The 27,316-nt window shown below is 44.8% G+C and overlaps 1 protein-coding gene across 1 annotated transcript; it reads left to right on the top strand.

Moving 5' to 3' along the window:
- The first annotated feature begins 1,971 nt into the window (after nucleotides 1–1,971).
- PDCL3 (phosducin like 3) lies at nucleotides 1,972–26,218 on the top strand. The gene is made up of 6 exons (XM_044285061.1): nucleotides 1,972–2,213; nucleotides 6,006–6,129; nucleotides 8,639–8,729; nucleotides 10,158–10,301; nucleotides 17,218–17,426; nucleotides 26,015–26,218. Exons 1-6 carry the CDS (start codon nucleotides 2,208–2,210, stop codon nucleotides 26,155–26,157), a joined length of 717 nt encoding a protein of 238 aa, XP_044140996.1. The 5' UTR covers nucleotides 1,972–2,207; the 3' UTR covers nucleotides 26,158–26,218.
- Nucleotides 26,219–27,316: the final 1,098 nt, after the last annotated feature.

Consider the following 27,316-nt stretch of genomic DNA (forward strand, 5'->3'; position numbering starts at 1 on the left):
AGGGTCAGCATTTTGATTCCAAAGTTATTTTGTAGAAATTAATGGGCAGTGCAGCATGCAAAATAAAAATTGGAAGGTTTGCACAAATGTGGCATTTTAGAGTCCAAATTTCTTGTGCCCGGCTTGTGCCATTTGAGAGATACCACACCGTTTAAATTAGGTGGCTTCTACTGGGTACAGAAATGTGGACTTAAACTGCTGTTTGGGTACGCTGCAGGTTACAGAAGGGGAGGACCACCTTTTGCAGTGCAGATTTTGATGGATTGGTTTACAGGCACCATGTAGCTTTCAGTCTCTGAGAACCAGTGCAGCCATTTTCTGATAACCATACTTTTTTCTCTTGGAATTTTTTCTGGCTTTCCACTACATTGTATGCAACCGTAACTGGTGCCATTAAAAAGTACAATAAGCTATACGGCTATTTGAATGGAAAAATAAAAAAGTAATGGCTTTGGAAAGGCTGGGAGTAAAAAACAAAAAGAACAAAAAAAGGAAAATCTCCGGCCACGACAACATTTTGTCGCACCAATGTCGCGCAGCAATTTTTCTAATGGTAGTCTATGGTGTCGCACTGCAACATGCTGCGACTGCGATAGTCGCAAAAAATCCATTTGAGATGGATTTTTCTACGACTGTCTCGTCACAGTCGCAGCATGTCGCAGTGCGACACCATAGACTACCATTAGAAAAATTGTTGCGCGACATTGGTGCGACAAATGTTGCAGTGTAGTTGTGCTCTGTCGCACGACAAATGTGGTCGTGTAGACCTAGCCTAAAGGGTTAGGTGCTAATTCAGTTACACCCGTTAACACTTGATGCATTTTCGGCTTCAAAACTCAAATGATCAAAGCATTTGTGTCCAATGGCACCCCATGAAGCCATGCCAACAAAACCAACCCCTTTTGAACTATAAAACCTGGCCAGCATTTTTATTTCTGCAGGGAAAGGTGGCAAGGCAACCCTACCAGGAACCAGACAGATCTAGGGCACTGGGAAACCAGCGATTTTCGGCCAGGTACCACAGGCTCTGATCCCTCCATCCAGTGACTCACATGAAGACAGGAATACCGCCCAACTTTTGGACGGTCAAAGAGAGACACTTAGGCCCCTTGCAGACAAGCTTGTATGGATTAGATCCGCATGCGTTGCGAATGCGTTCAGTGAAAAATGCGCGATTTTGCAAAGTGATTTAGTTTGGTCGGCGATCGCATTCAGTTTTTATCGCGTGGGTGCAATGCGATTGAATCCGTTTTGCACGCGCGTGATAAAAAAAAAACTGAATGTGTAGAAACAACATCTCTTAGCAGCCATCCGTGAAAAACACATTTAACGCAGCTCCATTCACTTCGATGGGGCCAGCGTTGCGTGAAAAATCGCTGAATATAGAACATGCTGCGATTTTCACGCAACGCACAAGTGATGTGTGAAAACCAACGCACATGTACACAGCCCCATTGAAATTAACGGCCCGCGCGGAATACTCACTCGTATGAAAGGGGCCTTATGGTTCATTGTGTGAAAGGCCATTTTCCCTAGCAGTTTTCCTAGCGCACAATAGCACAAAAAGTATCGGAATAGAGAAATGTCTAAAAATCCAAATTGCACCAAATATACAGATAAGCACCAAACACTTTCTTGATCAATTTGTAAGTGTGACAATGCAAATCTATACCTCGCATCAAAAAGAGGGAGATTTAAGTGGAAAAGAGGGACTTGGGGGGTCTGGACAGGGAATATGTCGGTCCCTGACGACCCCTCCTAGTACCGTCCGTATTATACACCAGCATTGCGTCTATCGCACTGCCTGAGGGCGAGGGGCGAGGGGCGCGTTACCCTCCTGATTCACCCAGAAATACTGGGGGAAGGTATTTTCCAGCCCACACTCCTGCCACAGCCCAGCTGCTCCCGTCACACACACTCTGCCCTTCCTTATATGGAGATGTGAAGGAGCGGAAGTCGCGCGCGGTGTGACAGAGAATTGCTTCCCCCGCCATACCCAGTGTGTGAGCACGTTCCTGTTGTGTGCTTCCCCCGCCATACCCAGTGTGTGAGCACGTTCCTGTTGTGTGCTTCCCCCGCCATACCCAGTGTGTGAGCACGTTCCTGTTGTGTGCTTCCCCCGCCATACCCAGTGTGGGAGAACGTTCCTGTTGTGTCTTTGGCTATTGACCCCGGTCTCTGTAGGGAGAAGGAGCCGTGCCGCCACCATGCAGGTTAGTGCTGGGCGTGTAGTTGTATGCGGCGCCTCAGTCACTTCTCCATGACATGCCGGTGTCAGGGTGGTGTCTGTCCTGCTTCCCTCTTTGCACTTTTCTTGCAGGGGCTGCCCTTGTGTCTGGTGAGTAGTGCTACACTGGTCATACATGTACGTCCACTAACGGGTCCTGACAACTCCATACTGCTAGCATGTGCTGTTTTCTTTTCGATCCCTGTAATCTTGGAAGAAACAGCTACTTTCACATCTGCGTTTTCTTTTTCAGGTTTTGAGATCCGTCATAGGATCTGAGGAAAACGCTTCAGTTTTGTCCCCATTTATTGTCAATGGGGACAAACCGGAACAAAGTGTTCCCATTGCAATCCCATGCCGGGCCCAATACTGCTGCAAGCAATGTTTTTGTGTGCGGCATGGGAAACTGAACACAACATGAAAAAACGGATCCGCCACTCACTGACTTACAGCGGTTTTAGTGCTGTCATGTTCGTTTTCGATATAATAGAACTGGAGCCCTCCTGAACGGATGCAGTGAGTTGTATTATTCAAACTGGTGCTTTTTCCTCCGGTTTTAAGATCTTCTGGCGGATCTCAAAACCAGAAAGCAAAACACAGGTGTGAACGTAGCCTAACACCATTTCCCTTCTTCTTGATGACTCTATAGACGATTTTAACCTGTAAAAGACTTTGTGTGTGGCAGGACCTGCTAGGATCCTGAAATGTCAGGAACGGATCACAGATGTAAACTTCTTGGACATTGGGGGCATATCGCTAGGCTCGGCTATTTCCGCAAAACGTATAGAAGTGATTGGAGTGGTGGCCGCACTTGCCATTCATTTCAATGGGACTTCTAAAAATAGCCAAGCATGCCATTTCGGCGATCTCATAGGACTGGCACCTATCGGACATTGGGGGCATATCCTGATACCTCTATTTTCCATACTCTGACTCCAGCCACCCAAAACTGGCTCTGCGAGGTATCACTGAGTACATAACATGGTACTTTACTGTGAAAGTAAATAAGCGATAAGCTATGCATTTAATAAATGAGCTAATATTTAGTTTATTTAATACTTTTTAGTTTAAAGCCAGAGAAGGAGTCAGTACAGTACTTTCTTGCTGATGCTGACTCCACAGCCCTGGTAGATGCTGTCCACTGCCGCAGCGCAGATACGAAGTGGCTGGGACGGGAGCTGCTGCGCATGCCGTGCCTATGTATGCTCCCAGTCACCAGCTATTTCCTATAGTGTGCAAGCTGGATTGCATGGTGGTCATAACCCCCGGATACAACCAGTGTATAATGCGATTCAAAAATAAAATTAAGCGAGTAAAGCAGGCAATATGGACAATCACAATACATTAGTAAGTGCAATTTGCTGAAGTGACAAGTGACATTGCCCATGGCCCTTCTGCTGCCCCCCTCTTGCCCCTACCTGGTGCTGCCTGATCCGATCGCCTCACCTGGCCTCATTGGTGGTGCACCCCTGGGGATTTGTCATGCTCCGCACTCCAGGATTCTGGCTTCAAAAAGTTCCACAATAGGGCTTTGTGACTTGTACAAAAAAAATTGTGGTTGGTTTTGGCTTTGGAAAGGGAGCATGTTTTCACTGCAGATTTCACTACACAAACGCAGAAGCAAGCAAAATGGACTTAAAGGTTATGTACACCTTCTGAGGTGGAAAATCCTTTTTTTTTTTCAATTGGTCTTTATTAAAAATATTGAGCTGTTCTGTTACAAAGGGTTAACTGTTTTTCTAGCTGTGTGAATCGTACTTCTTACTTTCACTTGGTGGCGCTCATCTAATAACCCTTATCTTTAAAGAAGACCTTTCACTAGTTTAAAAACTAAAAACTAACTATATCAGTGGGCAGAGCGGCGCCCAGGGGTCCCCCTGCACTTACTAGTATGTCTGGGCGCCGCTCTATTCGCCCGGTATAGGCTCCAGTGTCTGCAGCTCCCTCTGTTGTACTGGGCGGAGTTTTTGTATTAGGCGTGTCCCTTTCTGCAGCGATGGCCAATCGCAGCGCACAGCTCATAGCCTGGGACTCCCAGGCTATGAGCTGCGCGCTGCGATTGGCCAGCGCTGCAGCAAGGGATAACCCTAATACAAAAACTCTGCCCAGTACAACAGAGGGAGCTGCAGATACCGGAGCCTATACTGGGCGAACGCATACTAGTAAGTGCAGGGGGACCCCTGGGCGCCGCTCTGCCCACTGATATAGTTAGTTTTTAGTTTTTAAACTAGTGAAAGGTCCTCTTTAAGGCTACTTTCACACTACGGGCAGGGACCTCCGGCAGGCTGTTCCGTCGGGTGAACAGCCTGCGGAATCCATCCTGCTGCCAGTGACCATGTGCCCCCGGACTGCCGCTCCGTCCCCATTGACTATAATGGGGGTGGAGTTCTGGCGAGAGGCTGCCGGAATAAATGTTGGACATGTCGTAGTTTTATTCCGGCAGCCTCTCGCTGGAACTCCGCCCCGGCCCCTATTATAGTCAAAGGGGACGGAGCGGCAGTCCGGGGGCACACGTTCACTAGCGGCAGGACGGATCCAACAGGCTGTTAACCCGACGGAACAGGTTGCCGGAGTCCCCTGCCGCTACTGTGAAAGTAGCCTAATTTACTAAGAGGTCTTAAACACTTATTTAAAGGGCCCTTCACAGGGCCGAGAATCGAGCAGATTATTGCTAACGAGCGTTCATAGCATTGCTCGTTAGAGATTTTTGGGCAGTGTAAATGTACTGCCTATTACATACTCTGGAGGAGATCGCTGCATGTAAATGCATCGGTCTCCTCCACCAGTGAGCAGCAAATTGTCAGGAAAGAACGATTCCTTCCCGACTATCTGCTGTAATATTGTCCCGTGGAAAGAGACATTTATTTTGCTTTCAGACAAGGGAGTGTCACGCTCCAGACTCGCAGCGCGAGTATGCAACAGCACCCGTCCTGAACTCCCAGCACTGCCGGGGTTGCATAGCATTATGTTGATTTATGATGCTATGTAACCCTTAGAGTTCTGGAATGTATTGGATAACACAGGCATAATGTTGTCAGTGTTATCCAATACATTACAGAACTGTAATGGTTACATAGCATCATAAAACAATATAATGCTATGCAACCCCGGCAGTGCTGGAAGTTCAGGACGGGTGCTCTCCCTGACACACGCTGCGAGTCCGTTGTGTGGGACTCGCTCATGTGAAAGGGGCCTTAGCCACATTCTTATCAGTAAGATGAGAACTGAGCTATAATGAGTCTTTAGAATGTCAGAGAGCAGAGATGAGCTGGCTAATGGAGCAGGGAGAAAATTCTGGTCCCTCTAGAGCAGGCATGCTCAACCTGCGGCCCTCCAGCTGTTGCAAAACTACAACTCCCAGCATGCCCGAGCAGCCTACAACTCTCAGCCTACAGCAGGGCATTGTGGGAGTTGTAGTTTTACAACAGCTGGAGGGCCGCAGGTTGAGCATGCCTGCTCTAGAGCATCTCAGCCCTGTACAGAAAAAAGGGGTCCATATTTTTAATAAAGACCAATTTAAAAATGATTTTTAGTTTAAAATGAGTACAATGTAATAATAATAAAAAATTGCCCCCAAAGGTGTACATAGCCTTTAAAATATTAGCCTCATGATAAATCCCCTCCAATTAGTGTAATTCCCAGCACATGAAAGTTATTCCCTTGAGACAGTTCTTTCAAATTTGTGCTAAAATCTTCCGGCAGGCTGTTCTCTCTCACTTGTATCCTAGTAGGTCATGTGAAAGAAAGGTGTAGTTTAACAATGTCAATATGATTTCAGGACCCCAATGCAGACACAGAGTGGAATGACATCTTGCGCAGGAAAGGCATCCTTCCTCCAAAGGAGGTACCAAAAGAGAATGAAGAGGAGGAAGAAGCTGAAATCCTTAAGCAGCAATCAGTTGGTGAGTACTTGATGTCATGATAGTAGTAATTAGTATTTTTAACTTTTTTTTTTATTTTATCCGTGTTCTCACAGGCATAGATAACTTATATTGTTTTTTTTCCTGAAAATGTTTAGTTTCCTCATTTTATATTGCAAACCTTTACCAAGAGGAGCATCGCCTAGCCTAAAAGTCATCATATGTATTCACTGGTATCCAGAATAGAAATAGTACCCAGCCAAAGCCCCCCCCCCCCCCCTAGGCCTCTCAACTAGAAAAGCTGATTCTACCTGCTCTGATAAAGTACTTTTGTTCTAAAAGCTAGTTGCAGATGTGAGGCTGGCTTAGATATTTTTTCTAGTTATGCTTTAAAAGTCTGTAAAACACTCAGCTTTTGTTAATCCTTTTTGGTTTTTTAAAATTCATGATTAACTCCATATTGACAGAATTGATTTGCACGTAACTAGTATGCATATTCATACATAGATCCTTGTGCTTTATAGATTAGTTTTCCCCTGTATTTTTTTTATTTAATTTTTTTTTTATCCACTGGTGGCAGCCTCAAACTGTTTAATCAGTGATTTATTTATTTTTTCATAATAAGATTTTTAGCTATTGCTGTGTTTGTATCTCTGGATAATGCTTCTCCTGAAAAGACGTACAAGCTAGTCTCCTTTCCAAAAGGAAAATTGTTTTAAACCAGGAATCAAGCTCTTTCTGGGTAACTGCTCTTTAAAGGGAACCTGTCACCGGGATTTTGGGTATAGAGCTGAGGACATGGGCTGCTAGATGGCCGCTAGCACATCCGCAATACCCAGTCCCCATAGCTCTGTGTGCTTTTATTGTGTGTAAAAACAGATTTGATACATATGCAAATTAGCCTGAGATGAGTCAGAGCTTGAAAATATGACTCTTCTTTGGTCACACAAGTAAGATATGACTCTTTTATGTTAATTTGCATATGTATCAACTCGTTTTTTTTACACAATAAAAGCACACAGAGCTATGGGGACTGGGTATTGTGGATGTGCTAGCGGTCATCTAGCAAGCCATGTCCTCAGCTCTATACCCAAAATCCAGGTGACAGGTTCCCTTTAACACAGCTGAGCAAATAAAATTTGCTTAGCTGCCTGAGGATCCTTGGTTGGGGCATTATTTCTTCCTATGGAGGGCACAGAGTATTTGAGGACTATCGTAAGCCAGTCAACGTTCCTCTGGTTTCCCTGGGAAAATATATGAAAATTAGCACAACTTACATCTGTTGCCATCAGGCTACTAAAGCTAATTTGAATATCCCAGAAACCCAGAGGGGCATTGCCTGGCCTGCAATATACTACACATGTACTACGCTTATTAGGTGCTCTCTGTAATGAGAGAGAGAGAGAGTACCCCCAGACAATGCAAATATATTGCCGAGAAATCGGGAGTAGCATTCTAGGCTTGCACTCACTCTCACATTCCCCAAAACAAATTACAAAAAAAATCGGGTTTTCTTAGATTCCAAGCGTTTTGGGAAATTTGGGACCAAATTCAAACCAGTGAAATCAATTTTCTCATCCTTACAGTATTCATTGAACTTTTTTTTTTTTTTTTCTTTCTTGTGTGTGTGTGTGTGTGTGTGTGTGTGTACATGCTAAATGTTGCTATGGTAAAGGTCACAAACTCTGCATTGTAATCCTGTTTCTCATACTTTGTTTCATTGTCGCCTACTTTTATCTTAACATGCATCTGAGGACAGATGGGTTATTACAGGATCAAACTACACAAAGCTTCCTTTTTGTCTGGTACTTTGGCTACTATAGGCAACAAAGTCGGTCTTTCTCCAATCGCAGGACAGCTTTCAATTTACAGTAGACAAATGCAAAATGGAAACTGCTTTCTAGAGCTGTAGAAACAGAACTTGAACTGTCCACTCGGATGCAGCGTGGTCGTGAATGTTGCAATACGAGGATAAGGCTACTTTCACACTGGCGTTTTGGTTTTCATTTGTAAGATCCGTTCAGGGCTCTCACAAGCGGTCCAAAACGGATCAGTTTTGCGCTAATGCATTCTAAATGGAAAAGGATCCGCTCAGACGGATCCGTTCCGCTCTGGAGGCGGACACCAAAACGTTGCTCTCAGCGTTTTGGTGTCAGCCTGACGATGCGGAGGCACACGGATCGGTCCTGACACACAATATAAGGTAATGGGGACGAATCCGTTTTCACTAACACACAATATGGCACAATAAAAAACTTTTTGGGCAGTGTTAAAGATAATACAAAAAGATCCGTTCTGAACGGATGCATGCGGTTGTATTATCGGTGCGTATCCGTCTGTGCAGATCCATGAGTGTGAAAGTAGCCTAACCTGTCAGAGCCCCGTGGGGTTACATTAGGACGCAGCTAGGAGCAGGGGGTTTCCTGGAAGCAATGTTGATGGCGCAATGTTGATGGCCTACATGGGGGAATGTGATATATTAAATGTGTAAGATTTATTTCTGCTTTATTTAGGTTGTGTTTGATACCTTTGTGTATTCTTTCCATTTCAGTGAAAACATATGAGGACATGACGCTGGAAGAACTTGATGAGAATGAGGATGAATTTAGTGAGGAGGATGAGAGGGCTATAGAACTATACAAGTGAGCATGTGTCCTAAAATGGTTCTACTTCCCGAGTTAATAAACCCAGAAACCTTACTGACCCTCCCCCGATAAATGCTTAAAGGGAACCAGTCATCAACTTTATGGTGACCTTACTGAGGGCAGCATAAATTAGTGACAGAAATTCTGATTTCAGAGGTGTGTCACTCATCAGCTAAAAGTAAGTGGTTGCCGAGAACCATCAGCATAATCATTGCAGCCCAGGCCTCGAGAAGAGTCAAATCTACCTGAGAAGAGTCGTGACTCCTTTTCCAGGCCCAGTCTGCAATGATTGGGATGTTGGTTCTCGGCAACCACTTACTTTTAACTTATAAATGACCGCTGCAATCATCTGTCTACTTTATTCTGCCGTTAGTATGGGCAGCATAAAGGTGATGACAGGTTCACTTTGAAATTTGGGATATAGTGCAGTTCATTTCTGAAAAATGTGCAACAGAGCTTAGATTAGATGTTGACTATAGCAGCTTGATATGTACTCCTTTAAAAAGGAGAATTTACATACCACTGAAATTTAGTTTGGCTCCCCCATCAGACCTGTGTAAAGACTAAGCTTCATGGTGAGCTGTCATCTAGTTCTTGCATTGTTTGGATGGCATGGCCATATGACTCTACAGTGGCCTACATCCAGGTACCTCCAGAGGGCCTCTCTCATCCATAACTCATTGATTACAGTGGGCAAGTGAAGTAACTAATTGCAAGTGGCCTGGGCTGTGGGATCCCCCTCACTATCAACAGATCACCAGCAGGGGGCATTCCAAATATGTATGGTATGTACAAACTGGACCACATTAAAACTGAACTGAATCCGTGCAGCTTTACAAAGCATACACTTTGCTGTTCTGACATGGACACACATGCTTGGAGACTTCTGAGATGTCACTTTGCAGCTGTTGGCATGGAGGTGACATTAGCACAGCTGAACTCACAATTGTCACTAGTCTCTAAAATAAGTAAAGGATTGTTAACTGGTGCATTCAGTTGGTTGTTTGTGTAACCCATTCATGGTCCTGCAGAGTGAAGGTCCCTGCACAGCCACCTTCACACTGTGGACCTGGGCGCTCTTGAGCTCAGTATGCATACCAGTGGCCAAGCAGAGAGACTGACTGTAGTGTTCTTCTATTAGAAACCTGCAGGTTATGTTCAGATGCTGCAGATTCCACATTGAAAAGCAGTGACCGATTTATAGTACGATATTAAAGGGTTTTTACAAAACTCCATATATGGGTAAAAACTCAGGAGATTTTAGGCCATGCTGTAGATTTTCAAATCCATATTATGCCCTATAATTTGCCGCCGATTGTACCTTTTGCAGTACAAATCGGTGGCAAAATCCAAATTTTCTGAATATCTGCATTTCATAAGCTTTTTCAGTCTTATGTCTTATTTACTTGTGCTCTTGTGTTTAAGGCAGCAAAGGTTGGCTCAGTGGCAAGCAGCCCAAGTAAAGAATAAATTTGGGGAGATGCTGGAGATCTCTGGACAGGACTATGTGCAAGAAGTGACAAACGCTAGTAAAGATCTCTGGGTGATTTTGCATCTTTACAAACAAGGGTAAGGATTTGTATCTCATGGATTAACTAATCTTCTGGGAAAAAGTTATCTGATAGGTGAGAGAGGGAGAGTCTGGAGGCGACCTCTCTTGGAGTTTTAAATTGTAGGAGCTGCGCTGTGGTCTCCATCGTTTAGTGGTTGATATTGCACAGTACCGTGCTCCTGCCTTTCCCACTTAAATTAGTATGCAATGGCGTCATTATCGCCATTTTATGCGCCCTGTGACGTCGACTGTGACCACAAACTGAAATCTTTACATTGTCTGTAAATCTCTGGAGAGAGCATTCATAGAAAACTTAAACGGGCTTTATTCTTTAGTGCTGGATCAGCGTTCTACAAAATAATTATAATTTTTATCATTAGGGCATTAATTGTGCGGTAAATGTAATTGGCTGACCAAGTAACCTAGTCCTGTTTCTGCCCTTTTTTTTTTTTTTTCCCTTGCATGAGACCTACAAAATTTGGATGAATTACAAAGCCCTGTGTTTCCCACTAAAGGGGGTTAAAATGCTCGGGTAAACCAAGACTCTGTTCGCATCTACCGTGCTCTGGTGTGGTACAGAAATACCAGAGGGAAATTGATGCCAGCACTGATCCCGTGGTTTTCTGTGGGATTGTTTGTAGCCTCCGATGTCACTCAGGCTAAGTGCACAAACAGTTTTCTGCAGCCAGAGCCAGATACATGTGATGACTATGTATGTGAACCTAGCCTAGGAAGTAAAATCCACTTTAGGGAAAGGTTGCTCAGTAACATTTCATACACAGTGGGGCAAACTTTTTAAGATGAGCGTTTTATATACTGGTGTTAAAGGGGTTGTCTGACCATATATATTGATGAACTATTGTCAGGATAGGTCATTAATATCAGATTGACACCTATGCCGATCAGCTGTTTGACTAGGAGGTGGCGCATTCTTGTCTTTACATTACGTGTCGTCTCCTGTGGAGCGGTGGCGTAGTGTAATTACAAGTACCAGCTCCATTCACTTGAATAGAGCGAGTACTTGTATCCTGAGATGAAGTGCCACATACTCTATCTACATACAGCTGATCAGCGGGGGGGGGGGGGAGGTGTCAGAACCCCAGGCAACTAGATATTGATGACCTATCCTGACAAAATATATATATATATTTTTAGCCCAGCTGGGAGCTGGCGTAGATGTCAAGTATAATTTACACCCAGAAAAGTTATGCCTGCTCTGCCCACATTACTGAAAAGTGGTGCTGGTGTGGTTTGTGAGAACATTTGTGACTCTTTAACAGTAGGGGTTTGAGAAATGTTGTGGTGTAATCTCATGTTATATTGCAGAACAAACTTGTATGAATTTGCTTCATGCAATATTAGTAAGTCTGAGGTTGGGTATTCAGTTAGTTTTATAGATTTATTGCCCAAATTCCAACAGTGTTCAAATATTTGGAAATATACTGGGTGACAGTGGCTCACCTGCATGTACTACCGTGAGATGGTGCTCACTCCAGGGGCAACACCCCAAACCCGTAAAAGTGTATAAACAAGTAGAAGTAAGGGCTCTTTCACAGAGTTCCGTCGTTGGGTCTCTATGCCGGAAAAATCCTGATCAGGATTATCCCCATGCATTCTGAATGGAGAGAAGTCCATTCAGGATGTCTTCAGTTCAGGACCCGAAGGTTTTTGGGCCGGAGAAAATACGGCAGCATGCTGCGCTTTTTGCTCCGGTCAAAAATCCTGAACACTTGCCGCATCAACGGATCCGGAATAATGGCCCATTGAAATGTATTATTCCGGATCCCTCCTAACATCTTTAGTTGTTACGACGGATCCGGCAGTTGCGTCTGCGCCTGCGCCAGGAAGTAGGAAGGGCTTGGCTGGCGCGAAAAGAGACTGATCCGGAAATCCTGAAGCCAACATCAACGATTTTATTTATTTATTTTCCGGATCCGTCGTACGGATCCGGCCACATACCGGATCCGTACGACTGATCCGGAAAAGAAACGTTGATGTTGGCTTCAGGAAAGAAAAAGAAATATGCGTTCTTAGGCGTTTTTCCGTATCCGGCGTGTAATTCCGGCAAATGGAGTACACGACGGATCCGGACAATGCAAGTGTGAAAGAGTCCTAAGATTAGAGGGCACTCAAAAATATCAGGAAGTGAAATGGAGTTAAAATATGTTTAAAAAACCTTATTTATTATTTAAAAAAAAAGTAGGACTAAATGGTCCTTCTGAAACACTGGACTGTGATCTTAATTCGGTACTTGTACTATGGATCCCTGTGTAGATAGTCCACGTGGATATCAGTGCTCGCCCCTTAATAGTGGGATCATGATATGGTACTTAGCACTGTTTCCACCTGGAGCATCACCCCAGCGATGATAGCAGAGGATAATGCAGTAAACTAACAATACTGTACAATAACACAAATAAATAGAGAAATCCAAAAAATAGGAATAATAAATGGTAATGATACCGGTGATAATTTGCCAGATAAAATGTTGCAGCAGAGCACAAAGCCGCAGCATACAATGAATAATTAATTAGGAATCCTCCAAATGATAGTATGGATACCGGGTCCCATTGTAATGCAATATAATGGTTCTCCAAGGTGCAATGGAATTAAAATTTGGATCCTAAAAACAGTACATTAATCCCCTTCAGTCTGGGTAATGGTCAGTGGTCTTCATTCACAGACTCGCACCTCTTATTCATTGTATTCACACGGGGGTATACATATATTGTCCCGACCTCTCTTGCTATGGATTACCACAGAAATTGTAAGGAAATGCCGTTTAGGTATAGTAATTAATCAATAAACACTGCCACATAAACCAATAGATCTCTTAATCTATGTGCTTGCCGCAAAGGGCTACATTACCCTCCGATGGATTCGGTAGGATGATGACGGCTTGTGGCTGTTTCTCATTATGCGCTGCGATCGGTGTCCCACGTATGCTGGGATCGCCGTTCTTTCCTTCACTGCGCTGTCTGCGATTCAGGGATGATCATCCACTATCCGGGTCAGGTGGCTATCCTGGTATGCTCCAATAGTTCGATGTGTAGTATGTCCATAGAATATGTAATAACTTGAGTTCATATACTGTCTTTTGTCAGCACCAAACGTGTTTCGGGACTACAGTCCCTTCCTCAGTGGTAGACAGTATACTACTGCTGATTCCTTTTTATAGCATAGCTGGTATTGTGGGGAAATCAAACCCCAGAAGGGTATAATATATGGAATGGATTCCAATGGATCGGCAAATGATCAGCCTGCAGAATAGTTTTATAAAACTAATGCGTCTCTTATGCGTCTTTCATGTAATAAAATTCAGGATGTGTAGATATAATAAATAAACACATATATACACACATATATATTAGTTCATATATTACATCCTAAAATGGTTAAACATTGTTTTTTATTTCTATTTTTCTAGTTTTTACTATATTTAACCATTTTAGGATGTAATATATGAACGTGTGTGTGTGTGTAAATTATATATATATATATATATATATATATATATATATATATATATATATATATATATATATATATATATATATATATATATATATATATATATATCCATAACAAAAGGTCAGGCAGCACTCCTTAGTATACAGCTGAAGCTGTAGCGGTGCCCGCAGTGATCCCTCGATCCAGGACCAGCAATATAACACAGAAAAAACTGCGGCACTCCTTAAAGTAGAAAAATGTGCAATTTATTCACACATGTCAGCAGAGACAACGTTTCGGTTCTCTCTCAGAACCTTTTTCAAGTCAAGTCGAGGACCTGACTTGACTTGAAAAAGACTTGACTTGAAAAAGGTTCTGAGAGAGAACCGAAACGTTGTCTCTGCTGACATGTGTGAATAAATTGCACATTTTTCTACTTTAAGGAGTGCCGCAGTTTTTTCTGTGATATATATATATATATATATATATATATATATATATATATATATATATATATATATATATATATATATATATATATATATATATTTTACACACACACACGTTCATATATTACATCCTAAAATGGTTAAACATAGTAAAAATAGAAATTAATTTATTTATTTATATTTTTTTAGTTTTTACTATGTTTAACCATTTTAGGATGTAATATATGAACCAATATATATGTGTGTGTGTGTGTGTATATATCTGTTTATCTATTTATTATATCTACACATCCTGAATTTTATTACATGAAAGACGCATAAGAGACGCATAGTATTTATAAAACTATTCTGCAGGCTGATCATTTGCCGATCCATTGGAATCCATTCCATATATTATACCCTTCTGGGGTTTGATTTCCCCACAATACCAGCTATGCTATAAAAAGGAATCAGCAGTAGTATACTGTCTACCACTGAGGAAGGGACTGTAGTCCCGAAACACGTTTGGTGCTGACAAAAGACAGTATATGAACTCAAGTTATTATATATTTAATGGACATACTACACATCGAACTATTGGAGCATACCAGGATAGCCACCTGACCCGGATAGTGGATGATCATCCCTGAATCGCAGACAGCGCAGTGAAGGAAAGAACGGCGATCCCAGCATACGCGGGACGCCGATCGGAGCGCATAATGAGAAACAGCCACAAGCCGTCATCATCCTACCGAATCCATCGGAGGGTAATGTAGCCCTTTGCGGCAATCACATAGATTAAGAGATCTATTGGTTTATGTGGCAGTGTTTATTGATTAATTACTATACCTAAACGACATTTCCTTACAATTTCTGTGGTAATCCATAGCAAGAGAGGTCGGGACAATATATGTATACCCCCGTGTGAATACAATGAATAAGAGGTGTGAGTCTGTGAATGAAGACCACTGACCATTACCCAGACTGAAGGGGATTAATGTATTGTTTTTAGGATCCAAATATTCATTCCATTGCACCTTGGAGAACCATTATATTGCATTACAATGGGACCCGGTATCCATACTATCATTTGGAGGATTCCTAATTATCTATTGTATGCTGCGGCTTTGTGCTCCGCTGCGACATATTTTATCTGGCAAATTATCATCGGTATCATTACCATTTATTATTCTTATTTCTCACCCATTTTCCTTGGGGGACACAGACCTTGGGTATAGCTCAGCTCCCTAGGAGGCGTGACACTAAGTAAAACTGTTAAGCCCCTCCTCCATCAGCTATACCCTCAGCCTGGAGATAGAGGCTACCAGTTTTAGCTTAGTGTCCAAGGAGGCAAGACACCCCCTGCTACTGCAGGGCTGTTTTCTCCTTGTTGTTTTAATTTTTCTCTAATTTTGTTCTGTCCTGCAAGGTCATCTTTCTTGTGGCCATCACGTCTCTCCGACGGGTGTCGGAGTTGGCGGCTCTTTCTTGCTCCGAACCTTTCCTGATCTTCCACCAGGATAAGGTTGTGCTTCGGCCAGTCCCGACCTTCCTGCCAAAGGTGGTCTCCGCCTTTCACATCAATGAGGACATCGTCCTTCCGTCGCTCTGTCCCTCTCCTTCCCACTCCAGAGAACGGGAACTGCACCGTCTGGATGTGGTCAGGGCGTTGAGGATTTACTTGGAGGTCACCGGATCCTTCCGGCGCACGGATTCCCTGTTTGTGGTTCCGGAGGGTTCGCGCAAGTGTTTGGCGGTCTCCAAGGTGGCCATTGCCCGTTTCATTAAACTGGCGGTGTCTGAGGCTTATCGAGCCAAGGGCAGGGCTCCGCCTTTCGGCGTCACTGCTCATTCCACCAGAGCAGTCGGGGCTTCCTGGGCGCAGAGGCATCGGGCCTCGGCTGAGCAGTTGTGCAAAGCAGCCACTTGGTCCTCTCTGCACACTTTCACCAGGTTCTATAGAGTGCATACGCATGCGTCAGCGGATGCTGCTTTGGGCCGCCTGGTTTTGCAGGCTGCGGTTTCCTGATGCTCCGGTGGTGTTCTGCCTTGGGTTGTAGTCCCTCCCTTCTTGGACTGCTCTTGAACGTCCCAAGGTCTGTGTCCCCCAAGGAAAATGGGCGAGAAAAGGAGATTTTTGTATAACTTACCAGTTAAATCTCTTTCTCGCTCTTCCTTGGGGGACACAGCACCCACCCTTCTGTGTTTTGGTTATAGGGTTCTGGTCTGGCGCCCGTTGGGTTGCTGGCTGTTGTTTACTTTGTTGGTTGTTATCCTTTCACTACTTGGACACGCAACTGGTAGCCTCTATCTCCAGGCTGAGGGTATAGCTGATGGAGGAGGGGCTTAACAGTTTTACTTAGTGTCACGCCTCCTAGGTAGCTGAGCTATACCCAAGGTCTGTGTCCCCCAAGGAAGAGCGAGAAAGAGATTTAACTGGTAAGTTATACAAAAATCTCCTTTTTTACTTATATATTTTTTTGGATTTCTCTATTTATTTGTGTTATTGTACAGTATTGTTAGTTTACTGCATTATCCTCTATCATCGCTGGGGTGATGCTCCAGGTGGAAACAGTGCTAAGTACCATATCACGATCCCACTATTAAGGGGCGAGCACTAATATCCACGTGGACTATCTACACAGGGATCCATAGTAGAAGTACCGAATTAAGATCACAGTCCAGTGTTTCAGAAGGACCATTTAGTCCTACTTTTTTATACTAAATAAGGTTTTTTAAAATATATTTCAACTCCATTTGACTTCCTGAGGTGTTTGAGTGCCCTCTAATCTTACTTCTCAGTGTTCAGATATTTTGCAGTTTTGATAACTGAGATCCGGGTAACGACACGTACAGTGGCATCCCATCTTATATGTATCATGTCATTATTTATGATGATAGTCTATTGGAGTCCTGGGCTTTAATATGCAACATTCCAGAGTGAGAAATTTTGCTCTGGGCCACAAGGCACGTTGTCGTGTCGAAAGTCCTTAAATGCAGCTGGCAGTGCATCATACATATGCTTTGATATGATTTGGCCATTTTTGTTTTCCAGAATTCCTCTCTGCACATTAATAAACCAACATTTAGCATTTCTTGCAAGAAAGTTTAAAGATGTGAAATTTGTGAAAGCCATTTCTACGACCTGTATACCAAACTATCCTGACAAAAACCTTCCTACTATATTTGTTTATCGTGGTGGGAACATCAGTGCGCAGTTCATAGGACCTCTGGTATTTGGTGGCATGAATCTAACACAGGATGGTAAGTAAACTTACTGTTTCCTAAGTTTGAAATCTTTGTTGAGTTACTAACTTTAAATATAAAAGTATGCATTCATTTGAAGAAGGATGAGGGTGCTGTCATTACTAGTATTGATTGAGCAGGCTCGGCCGAACACCATTTCGGCTCGAGCATCTCTATGCTCGGCACATGTCTGTATTCGGCCGAATCTCCTCCCCGCACTGTCCTTCACTTTAATGCCGTAGCCATGTTGGTTACTGGCATTACAGTGATTGGCTGGCCAGAACGTGTCATCCGATGACTTGTGTTCAGCTCAGTGTTAGGCCTCATGCACACGAGCGTTCTGTTTTTTGCGGTCCACAAATTGCGGATCCGCAAAACACGGAAGCCGTCCGTGTGCCTTCCGCAATTTACGGAACAGGCGGCCCATTGTAGAAATGCCTATTCTTTTCCGCGAAACGGACAAGCATAGAACATGTTATATTTTTTTGTGGGGCTACGTAACGGAGCAACGGATGCGGACAGCACACGGAGTGCTGTCCGCATCTTTTGCAGCCTCATTGAAGTGAATGGGTCCAAACCCGAGCCGCAAAAACTGCGGCTCGGATGCGGACCAGAACAACGGTCGTGTGCATGAGGCCTTAGTCAGGGAGAGCTGTGCTGAAGAAGGGAAAGATAGGGAGTGAAATGTTTTTTTTTTTTGTTTTTTTTTTTTAAGTTGAAAAACTTGTCAGATACCCAAAAAGTCATTTTAAGGACTATTGTTGTGTGTGGCAGCAGCAATATATATTTTTAGCGCAACCTGCGCTAAATTGCTAAAACTTTACAGACCCAAAAGTCCTTTTTAAGGACTATTGTGTGTGGCAACAATATCTATTTTTAGCCATCCTGCGCTAAATAGTGTACAATAGTTGGGCCGCTGCAAACGGCGACATTATCTGCGCTACATCTCCTGTGTAACGTGTGTGCGCGTCCCAAAAATATCTGACATCCAGTGTACTTTTTCCGTAGACTGTGTCCGCTGCGGACAGGAACATTACCTGGGGTACATCTCCTGTGTGATGTTTCCACATCCCAAATACCTATCACATTCCCTTTAAATTTTTTAATTATCCGCTGGTGACATCAGCGACATTATCTGCGGTATTCCTCCTGTGTAATGTTTCCACATTGCAAATACCTTTTTTTTTTTTTTTTTTTTTTTTTTTTTTTTTTTTTTTTTATTTGCGCATAGACTTACAAATCCTACGCTAATGTACGTGTGACATACTTTCAAGTGTATATTTAACTTTTAAAATGAAGAAAACGAGCAGTAAGGGACAGGGAAGTGGCCGTGATGCTGATGGTGCACGTGGTCCTGGGTGCGTTGAAACTGTGCCTTCTGTTAGAGCACAAGAAAAACAATCATCCACGATACCTAGCTTCATGTCCCGGTTTGCAGGGTGGCGTAGGACAACGCTCTTTAAGTCAGACCAGTGCGACCAGATGGTCGGTTGGATTGCAGCAGATAATGCTTCCAATCGATTAAGCACTACCCTGTCTTCCACCAAGTCCAGTCTCAGTAGCCAAGAGTCTGGTCAACACAATCCTCACCCTCATCATCCTTCCTCCCACCATGGAGAGTCTTGCCAAACAAGTGATCCCACACTTGGATATTCTGAGGTCGTCTTCAGCGCCATTCCTTAATTTGGGCCTCTCGACAAGCCTGCTTGAAGAGGGACATCAGATATTGTGCCCTGATTCCCAAACTCTTGAGCATCCAGTCACAAGAAGATGACGGTGGGGAACGGCAATTAGTGTTTCACGAGGTGGATGATAAGGATAAGACACAGTTGCCAATAAGTTAGGTTTTTGTTAGGTCAACAAGTCAGGAGAATAAGCAGAGTGAGGAAGTGGTGGGCGATGAAGTCACTGACCCTACCTGGGAAGGTGGAAAGCCGAGCGAGGACAGCAGTACAGTGGGGGAGGGATCCGCAGTAGGCTGGAAGAGGCAGTGGGGTGGCAAAAGGGAGAAGGCGGGCCACACCAAACAGGCCCTCAACTGTTCCCCGGAGCACACCCTTGCGGAAATCTCCATTGCCAAGGGGTAGGTGTTCCGCAGTCTGGCACTTTTTTGAGGAAAGCGCGGATGGCAAAAGAATTGTAATTTGTAACCTGTGCCATCCAAAAATGAGCAGGGGCGCGAACACTAGCAACCTCACCAGCATGATCCGCCACATGGCATCAAAGCATGGTAATAGGTGGGTCGAACGCCTGGGTCCACAACCAGTGTCAGTGGGTCACACCACTGCCTCCTCTTCCCGTGTTACGTGCTGGCCAATCCCATTTCGAAGGCGCAGGCCCGGATGCCTCCCGCCCTGCACCTGGACCTTCGTAAGCACCATTAGCGACCACATCCACTTCCGTGTCCCAGCGCAGCGTACAAATGTCCTTACCCTAGGCATTTGAACGCATATACCCACCCACAGGCCATAGCACTAAATGCGCACCGTTCCAAATTACTGGCCCTGGAAATGTTGCCATTTAGGCTTGTGGACACTGAGTCCTTCCGCAACCTGATGTCGGCGGCCGTCCCTTGTTACGCAGTCCCCAGTCGTTACTGTTTTTCACCGTGTGCCGTGTCCGCCTTACACCAGCATGTGTCCCGTAACATCACCTGTGTCTTGACCAATGCAGTTACTGGGAAGGTCCACTTAACCACTGATGCATGGACAAGTGCTTTCAGCCAGGGACGCTATATTTCCCTGACGGCACACTGGGTGAACGTTGTGGAGGCCGGGAGCGAGTCGTACCATGGGATGGCACAGGTGCTACCGACTCCAAGGATTGCGGGCCCTAATTCCATCAGGGTTTCTGCCACCACCTACATTAACGGCGCCAACCCGCACTTCTCCTCCTCAACTTCCACCTCAGAATTATACACTTGCAGCACCAATCGGCTATCAGTCGGTAGCTGGAAGCAGTGTTGCACTGCAGTGGAGAAGCGTCAACAGGCCATGCTTAAGCTGATCTGCTTAGGTGACAAACATCCCCTGCCACAGCTCTGTGGTGGTGTGCTAAGAGACCAGACTGAGCTGTGGCTCTCGCCACTCAACCTACAACCAGGCATGGTTGTGTCTGATGATGGCTGTAACTTGGTGGCGGCTTTGGAGCTCGGCAAGCTTACACATATACCATGCCTAGCCCATGTCTTCAACTTGGTGGTTCAGCGGTTTCTCAAAACCTACCCCAATTTGCCTGAGCTACTGGTGAAGATGCGCCGTATGTGTGCCCATTTCCACAAGTCATCGACCGTTTCCGCCGGTCTGTCAACACTGCAGCAACGCTTACAATTGCCAGCTCACTGGCTGTTGTGCGATGTGAGCACGTGCTGGAACTCGACCTTCCACCTGTTGGCCAGGCTTTGTGAGCAGCAGAGGGCACTAGTGGAATACCAGCTGCAACATGTTCATCGCCATTCCAGTCAGCTTCCACTTTTCACAAGCGAGGAGTGGGCATGGATGTCTGACCTCTGTGAGGTTTTAAGAAACTTTGAGAAATCCACACAGATGGTGAACAGCGATAACGCTATTTTTCCCTTTCATCCTCCATGACGGCATACCATGAGATGACCCCCTCTAACCAGGTAGGGACAGGAAGTATAAATTTTACTCTCCTTCAGCTCTTCCTTGGTGTCTTCCTGTCCCTCCAGGTAGGAGAAGGATCATCCTCATGGCACATGCTATGAACCCGTTCTGTTTTCAGGCAGAGCAGTAAGAAGAAAAGAATGCCTTATCTGCCCATGAGAGGAGCAAAAGCACCAGTACCCTAGTTGGGTATTAAGGTGCTGTGAAGATGGCCAGGTATCGCTGGTCCCTCCGGTCTGTTCGCAAGCTCCTCATCGTGATCCGATAGTTTCGGCTTTCACGATGATGCCATCAGAAGTCGTATGCGGCTCACGTGCATTCCAAAAGGTACTTCCGGTCTGTGGAACGCATGCTGAGGGGGCGGGGCTACAATCAGCACACCCACTGATCTGAGGTCTGCAGGTGAGAGTATTTAAGAGGGGTTTAGAGAGGATAGTGTAAACATGTCTGAACAAGGTGCTGGTCAGATGGAAGCCTCTCAGGGACCCTCTATAGAGTAGATACTAGAGCTAGTCAGGAGCTCGCTTTTGGCAGAAAGATGCTTCAGGCCATAGTCCCCCCTGAATAGGAGTATTAATCTGTTATATCTCATGGTATGCCGTCATGAAGGATGAAAAACCAAATTACTTACCGGTAATTCCCTTTTCATTAATCCTCCATGATGGCACGGGTTTCCCACCCAAAAGTACGTATATGGATATATATGTAGGGATATACATACATACATACATACATACATACATACATACATACATACATACATACATACATGGGTGTGGAAATAAAAAACTACTTGTCGAAGGACTAAAGTGGGGGCTCAATCTACTTGTCCCTCATGACCATCTACTTGTCCTGAACTTATACTAAAGTTGTACTGTATGGGGGCGGGGGCCACAAGGAGATGTTTTATGCTGTATGGGGGCGGGGGCCACAAGGAGACGTTATGCTGTATGGGGGCGGGGGCCACAAGGAGATGTTATGCTGTAAGGGTTACATAGCCTCATAAATCAGTATAATGCTATGTGACCACAGTCAGCGCTTGCAGGTCAGGCCGGGAGCTGCGATGTGGACAGGCTCCGGGAGGAACGCTCATCTGCAGGGGGCCGTGGGGTCTCTCGCTCCTCTTCTCCCATCTTGGCCTGCAATTACTCCGTCTCTGGAGACGGTGTGCTGACTTACTGTGCGCTCCTTCGATACAGGAGCCGGCAGGAGCGGGGGCCGCCTGCAGGAAGTGATATGTACGGTATTCATATGCACGATCGATGCAGGGGCAGGCTGACATAGATGTAGGAGCGGTCAGCTCGCGGCTAGCATATGACCGCTCCCATTACTGCCCAACCGACATGTCCCTGCTACTTGCCCGCACAGGGCTAAACAACTGTTCAGACTACTTGCCCGGAACTGCATGTCTCGGGCGATAGGAATTCCATATATATATATATATATATATATATATATATATATATATATATATATATATATATATATATATATATATATATATATATATATATATGGCTAAGACTCTCTAGGCTGTCTGTCCAGAAAGACACTGAAGAAGAGCCGAGGGTCAAATTTATACTTCCTGTCCCTACCCGGTTGGAGACGGGTCATCTCGCATAGTATGCCGTCATGGTGGATTCATGAAAAGGGAATTACTGGTGAGTAATTTGGTTATCAGCGTCACCATCCCACTTCTGTGTCTACTCAAACGCTCACAATTAAGGCCGATGCTTTGCATGGGGGAAGACATTACACAGGGTAATAGCCAGACCACCCTCAGTTCGTCTTCTCAGCGCAAATTGGATGATGACAAGGAGGAGCAGGAGACTGTTGCCTCCGCTACAGAGGGTAGTACCCATGGAAGTTCAATTCCATCTGTTCAGCGTGGATGGGCAGAAGAGGATGAGGATATTGAGTCGTTTTCCTGATGACGACAGTGAAATCTTGCCTGTTGGGACTTTGGCACACATGGCTGACTCTTAGGCTGCCTTTCCCGTGACTTACGAGTTTTATGCATTTTGGACAACACAGATTTTACTGGTTGTTCACCCTTCTCCACTCCCGGTACAAAGAACTTCTCATCTCTCATTCCTGTGGTGGAGAGGACGAGCAAAATGGTGCAATACCAAAAGGTTCTTATGGAAAAATTGCTCCAAAAATTACCAGGTGACAACTCTGGCGGCAGAGTCCATAGTTCCTTGGCCAACCGGGGAGGGGGAACACACAGCAGTTCCAACAGAGGCAGGCCAACACTCTCCAAAACCTGGGACAGTTTCATGACACCCCGCCAGCACTCTCACCATGATGTGCGGCCTAGTGTCACAAGGAGGGTAAAAATTTGGAATATGGTGAAGGAGTACTTAGCAGACCGTGTCAGCGTCCTCAATGATCCCTCTGTGCCTTACAACTACTGGGTGTCCAAGCTGGACACGTGGCACGAACTGGCGCTCTACGCCATGGAGGTGCTGGTCTGCCCTGCTGCCCACGTTTTGTCAGAGCGGGTATTTAGAGCTGCTGGTGGCATTATAACAGATGAGCGTATCCGCCTGTCAACTGAAAATGCTGACAGGTTGACTCTTATAAAAATGAATAAGGCCTGGATTGCCCCGGACTCCTCTACTCCACCAGAGCAAAGCGGCTGCATATAAAGGCACTTTAAATGTGGCTTTTATGGTGTATTGAATACACTGTATTCCCATGCACCCCTTCCACCACTAAAAAAGGTATATAATTCAATCTTCCTTTTCTCGTCCTCCATCATATCAACATACTTATTAGTCTGCCCTCCTAATGTTTTAGAGGTTCAGCTCACCAGCAGGCCCTCAACCATAATGTTTTACAGTGTCAGCTCATCAGCAGGCCCTCGCCCATAGTTTTTTTTTAAATGGTTAGCTAAGCAGCAGGCACTCGCCCTTCATTTTTTTTCACTGGTCAGCTCAGCATCAGGCACTCGCCCCAAATGTTTGAGAGTCAGCGCTGCAGCTGACTAGGGCTGAAACACTGAAACAATTAGTCTATTTGAATCGAGTAATTAGACACACAAAAATAATCCTCGATGCAAATTTTTTGCATCGAGGATTCGTTTGTGTCATGTGTCCATGGAGCAGGAGTGAAGCGCTTGCTATTACTCACCGCTCCATGGACACCCGCCGGCCTGTACCTTGCTGCACTCCGCTGAGGTAAACTTTGTGTGCGCGTCCATCTGTCATGCCGGTCGGCAGTCTGCTGCCTTTCAGTGTGGAGTGTTCTTCCAGGAGCCCCTGGCTGCCTGAGCAGATCAAGGGGGAGATCCAGGAGGAGAAGGATCGGCTGCGGGGGCAGGGGCATAGCCGCGGGGCAGGTTAAATTCCTGGCCCTTCAAGGAGCCTATCGGAGTGGTGGGCAAGGATCCTGATGTCAAGCAGAAGTGGGACAAGATCATGGAGGTGAGGATCCTGAAGATCGGGGCTGGTGTAACCGGTGATGCCAGCCACTGCTAGTACCATGTGCTGGCACTGGAGGATGACAGGTCACACTGGTGCAGAGGAGGGGACGAGACTTACAGCCTAGGTGGCACTTTATGTCCTGGCTTTCTGTTGTACATGTGTGATCAGGGCTCAGTGCCAGTTTACAGCGGTATGTGGGTTGTGCAGCTTATTGTGGTAGCTGGCATCTATCATGCATGATGCTGCTCCACAGCTTTTATCTTGGTGGCACTGGGTGGAACTGATGCACTTGGGCTGATCGCACAGGGGTGAACGAAGGGTGTTGGGGACTGATTGCAGGGGGTCTGAGTTTTTATAAAGGAAAACAGTATATTCATTTTTTTTCTTATTAGAGTACTCGATTAATCGGTAGAATACTCTAGTTCTAAAATAATCTTTTACTGCAGCCTTACAGCAGACTCCCACCCCTAATGTTTTAGATGGTCAGCACAACAGCAGGCCCTTGCCCATAATGTTTTTGAGGGTCACCCACAGGCCATCAATCATAATTTTTCAAGGCTGTGTATGATGCCCTCCTTTGTGTCATGAAGGGTGTAATGTAGTGCCGATTCTCTGTAATTTTTGGCAGCCCTTTTACTTAGTGCATAGGCTTTATGAGTGTAGGAGTCCCACTACCTGAACAATTGTACCACAATGTAAATGAGGCCCTCCATTATGTGATATACAAGTTGTATAGGAGGGCCTCTTGTAATTTTTTGCAGCACTTTATATACAAGTAAATATAGAGGAAAGAATGTTTCCTAACATGTTTTCCTGTCTGTAAATGTGGTGTACTACTCGGACAACATCGTTCCCAGCAGCGACCTGGGAGTCCAAGATGCATTCAGACATCTTCCCCATGCTGTTCCCAAACCATTTTACCATTTTGGTAGTGTTTCCATCAATTTCTGACCTTTTCCTGTGAACCAGAACCCCCCCCCTCTTCAGAGCAGGGGCTGCCTGGTTTAATGCTCGGGTTCTCCCATTGATTTCCATTGTGCTCGGTAGTTCGACCCGAGCACTTTGCTCGATCAACACTAGTCACTACCAAATGTGGTGTCTTTTTTAAAGGTTTGTGCCATTGTTTGTCAGTGGAGAGCCAGCTTTTGCATATTTTAGGCCAGACTACGTCATAGATTTCGTTTTTATAGAATACCATGACTCTTTTTGACAAATGTATCAGGATTTGTTTCATTATTATTTATTTATTTATTTCAAAGTGGATGTTGATAGCAAGGTAGCACAGCATGGTATCGCAGGTTAGAGAGCAGGTAAATAATCTTTCCTTTACGGGTCCTCCCAATTGGGGTTGTTTGCCAACGTTGCCTGCATTATTGCACAACCCCTTTAATCCTTTTTGCAGTTCCACCGGGTATATATTTCTTCTTACTAGATAGAATAGCGCAGCATGTTATGAAACCCTGGTGGAAAAGGCACAATGGTAGAGCCATTCAACTGATCGGTTTTTATGTGAAGATTCCTTTTAACTATAATAATATTGTTTCTTCTACTATAGAGTTAGAGTGGAAACTATCGGAATCTGGAGCCATCAAGACAGACCTTGAGGAAAACCCACGACCACAAATCCAGGACCAGCTGATGTCTTCCATTAGGAGTTCTTTTATCAAAACCAGAGACTTTGATTCAGATGAGGATTAATTTATATGCTTCAGTTTGACTTTTGTACAGTCCTTTTAAAATATATCATTTCTCACAAGTATTAACCGTCTGAATCGTATATGTAGCTGGTGCTCGCAAGGTAAAAAATAGAATTCCACAAGACCAATAAAACAAGAAAATCATGTACTTTGTGCTGATACAGCAAAGTGAAATTGTCAACGTCTGTCCTGCAGTCACTGGAGATCATGGGGCAGATTTACTAATCTTACAGATGGTGTAACCTTAGACCAGCTGTCTAGACCTGGACTAGATTTATCACAGTGGCTCAGGCTGGATGATATATTTCGTGGAAGGCTAGACACTTTTATCTAAGTGCTCATGCACACAAAAGTGTGCTGCCAGTGTCCGTCTTGTGAACCGCAATGCACGGGCACTGGCTGTGTGGCTGCCGCTTGCAGATGCGGACCCATCTGTGATCTGCAACATTCAGTCCACACCTCAGAAAAATAGAAAATGTTCTATTCTTTTGCGGTGCAGAGGCACAGACTGAAATTCCACAGACGCGCTCCCTAGGGATTCCGCACTGCTCTGTATCTTGTGCATTGTGGACCTATTCAAGTGAATGCGTCTGCATCTGTGTGTGATATGGAGCACACATAGACGGTGCACGTATATTGCGGACCTGCTGTTTGCGGGCTGCAATACGAGAGTGGGCTGCACACATTTGTGTGAATGAGCCCTAAATTTATTCCAACTATTTGTTGGCCTAGTTTTGGTTATTGAGTGATTGATAGAAAATGTTGCAGATTTGATGACTACCCCTCCCTCCCCCCCCCCCCCCTTCCCACAAAGCCACATTCCTTTTCCATTGAGCTGCACACATTTATCAGGCCACATTTTACTACCAGCGTATAGGTGTTCTCACATTAATTTATGTGGGACCTTGTCTTAAGTGTATCAGATGGAGTATTTGTGATGTCTGGTGTACTTTTATGTGCCCATCTACCCACCCATTTATACATTCTGCCCTTGTACAGTAGGAGTGCAAATGCTAGCATCCTATAATATAGAAGGGGTTATCCCATGATTAATGTAAAATATTAAAATGATATAATACGACAATATCTTTACAACTCACGTGGATCCAAAGGTATCCATGTTCATTGCTCCACTTGTAGCTCGCCAGCTAAGACCTGTC

This window comes from Bufo gargarizans, chromosome 3 (assembly GCF_014858855.1).
Source record: "Bufo gargarizans isolate SCDJY-AF-19 chromosome 3, ASM1485885v1, whole genome shotgun sequence".
Taxonomy (NCBI): domain Eukaryota; kingdom Metazoa; phylum Chordata; class Amphibia; order Anura; family Bufonidae; genus Bufo; species Bufo gargarizans.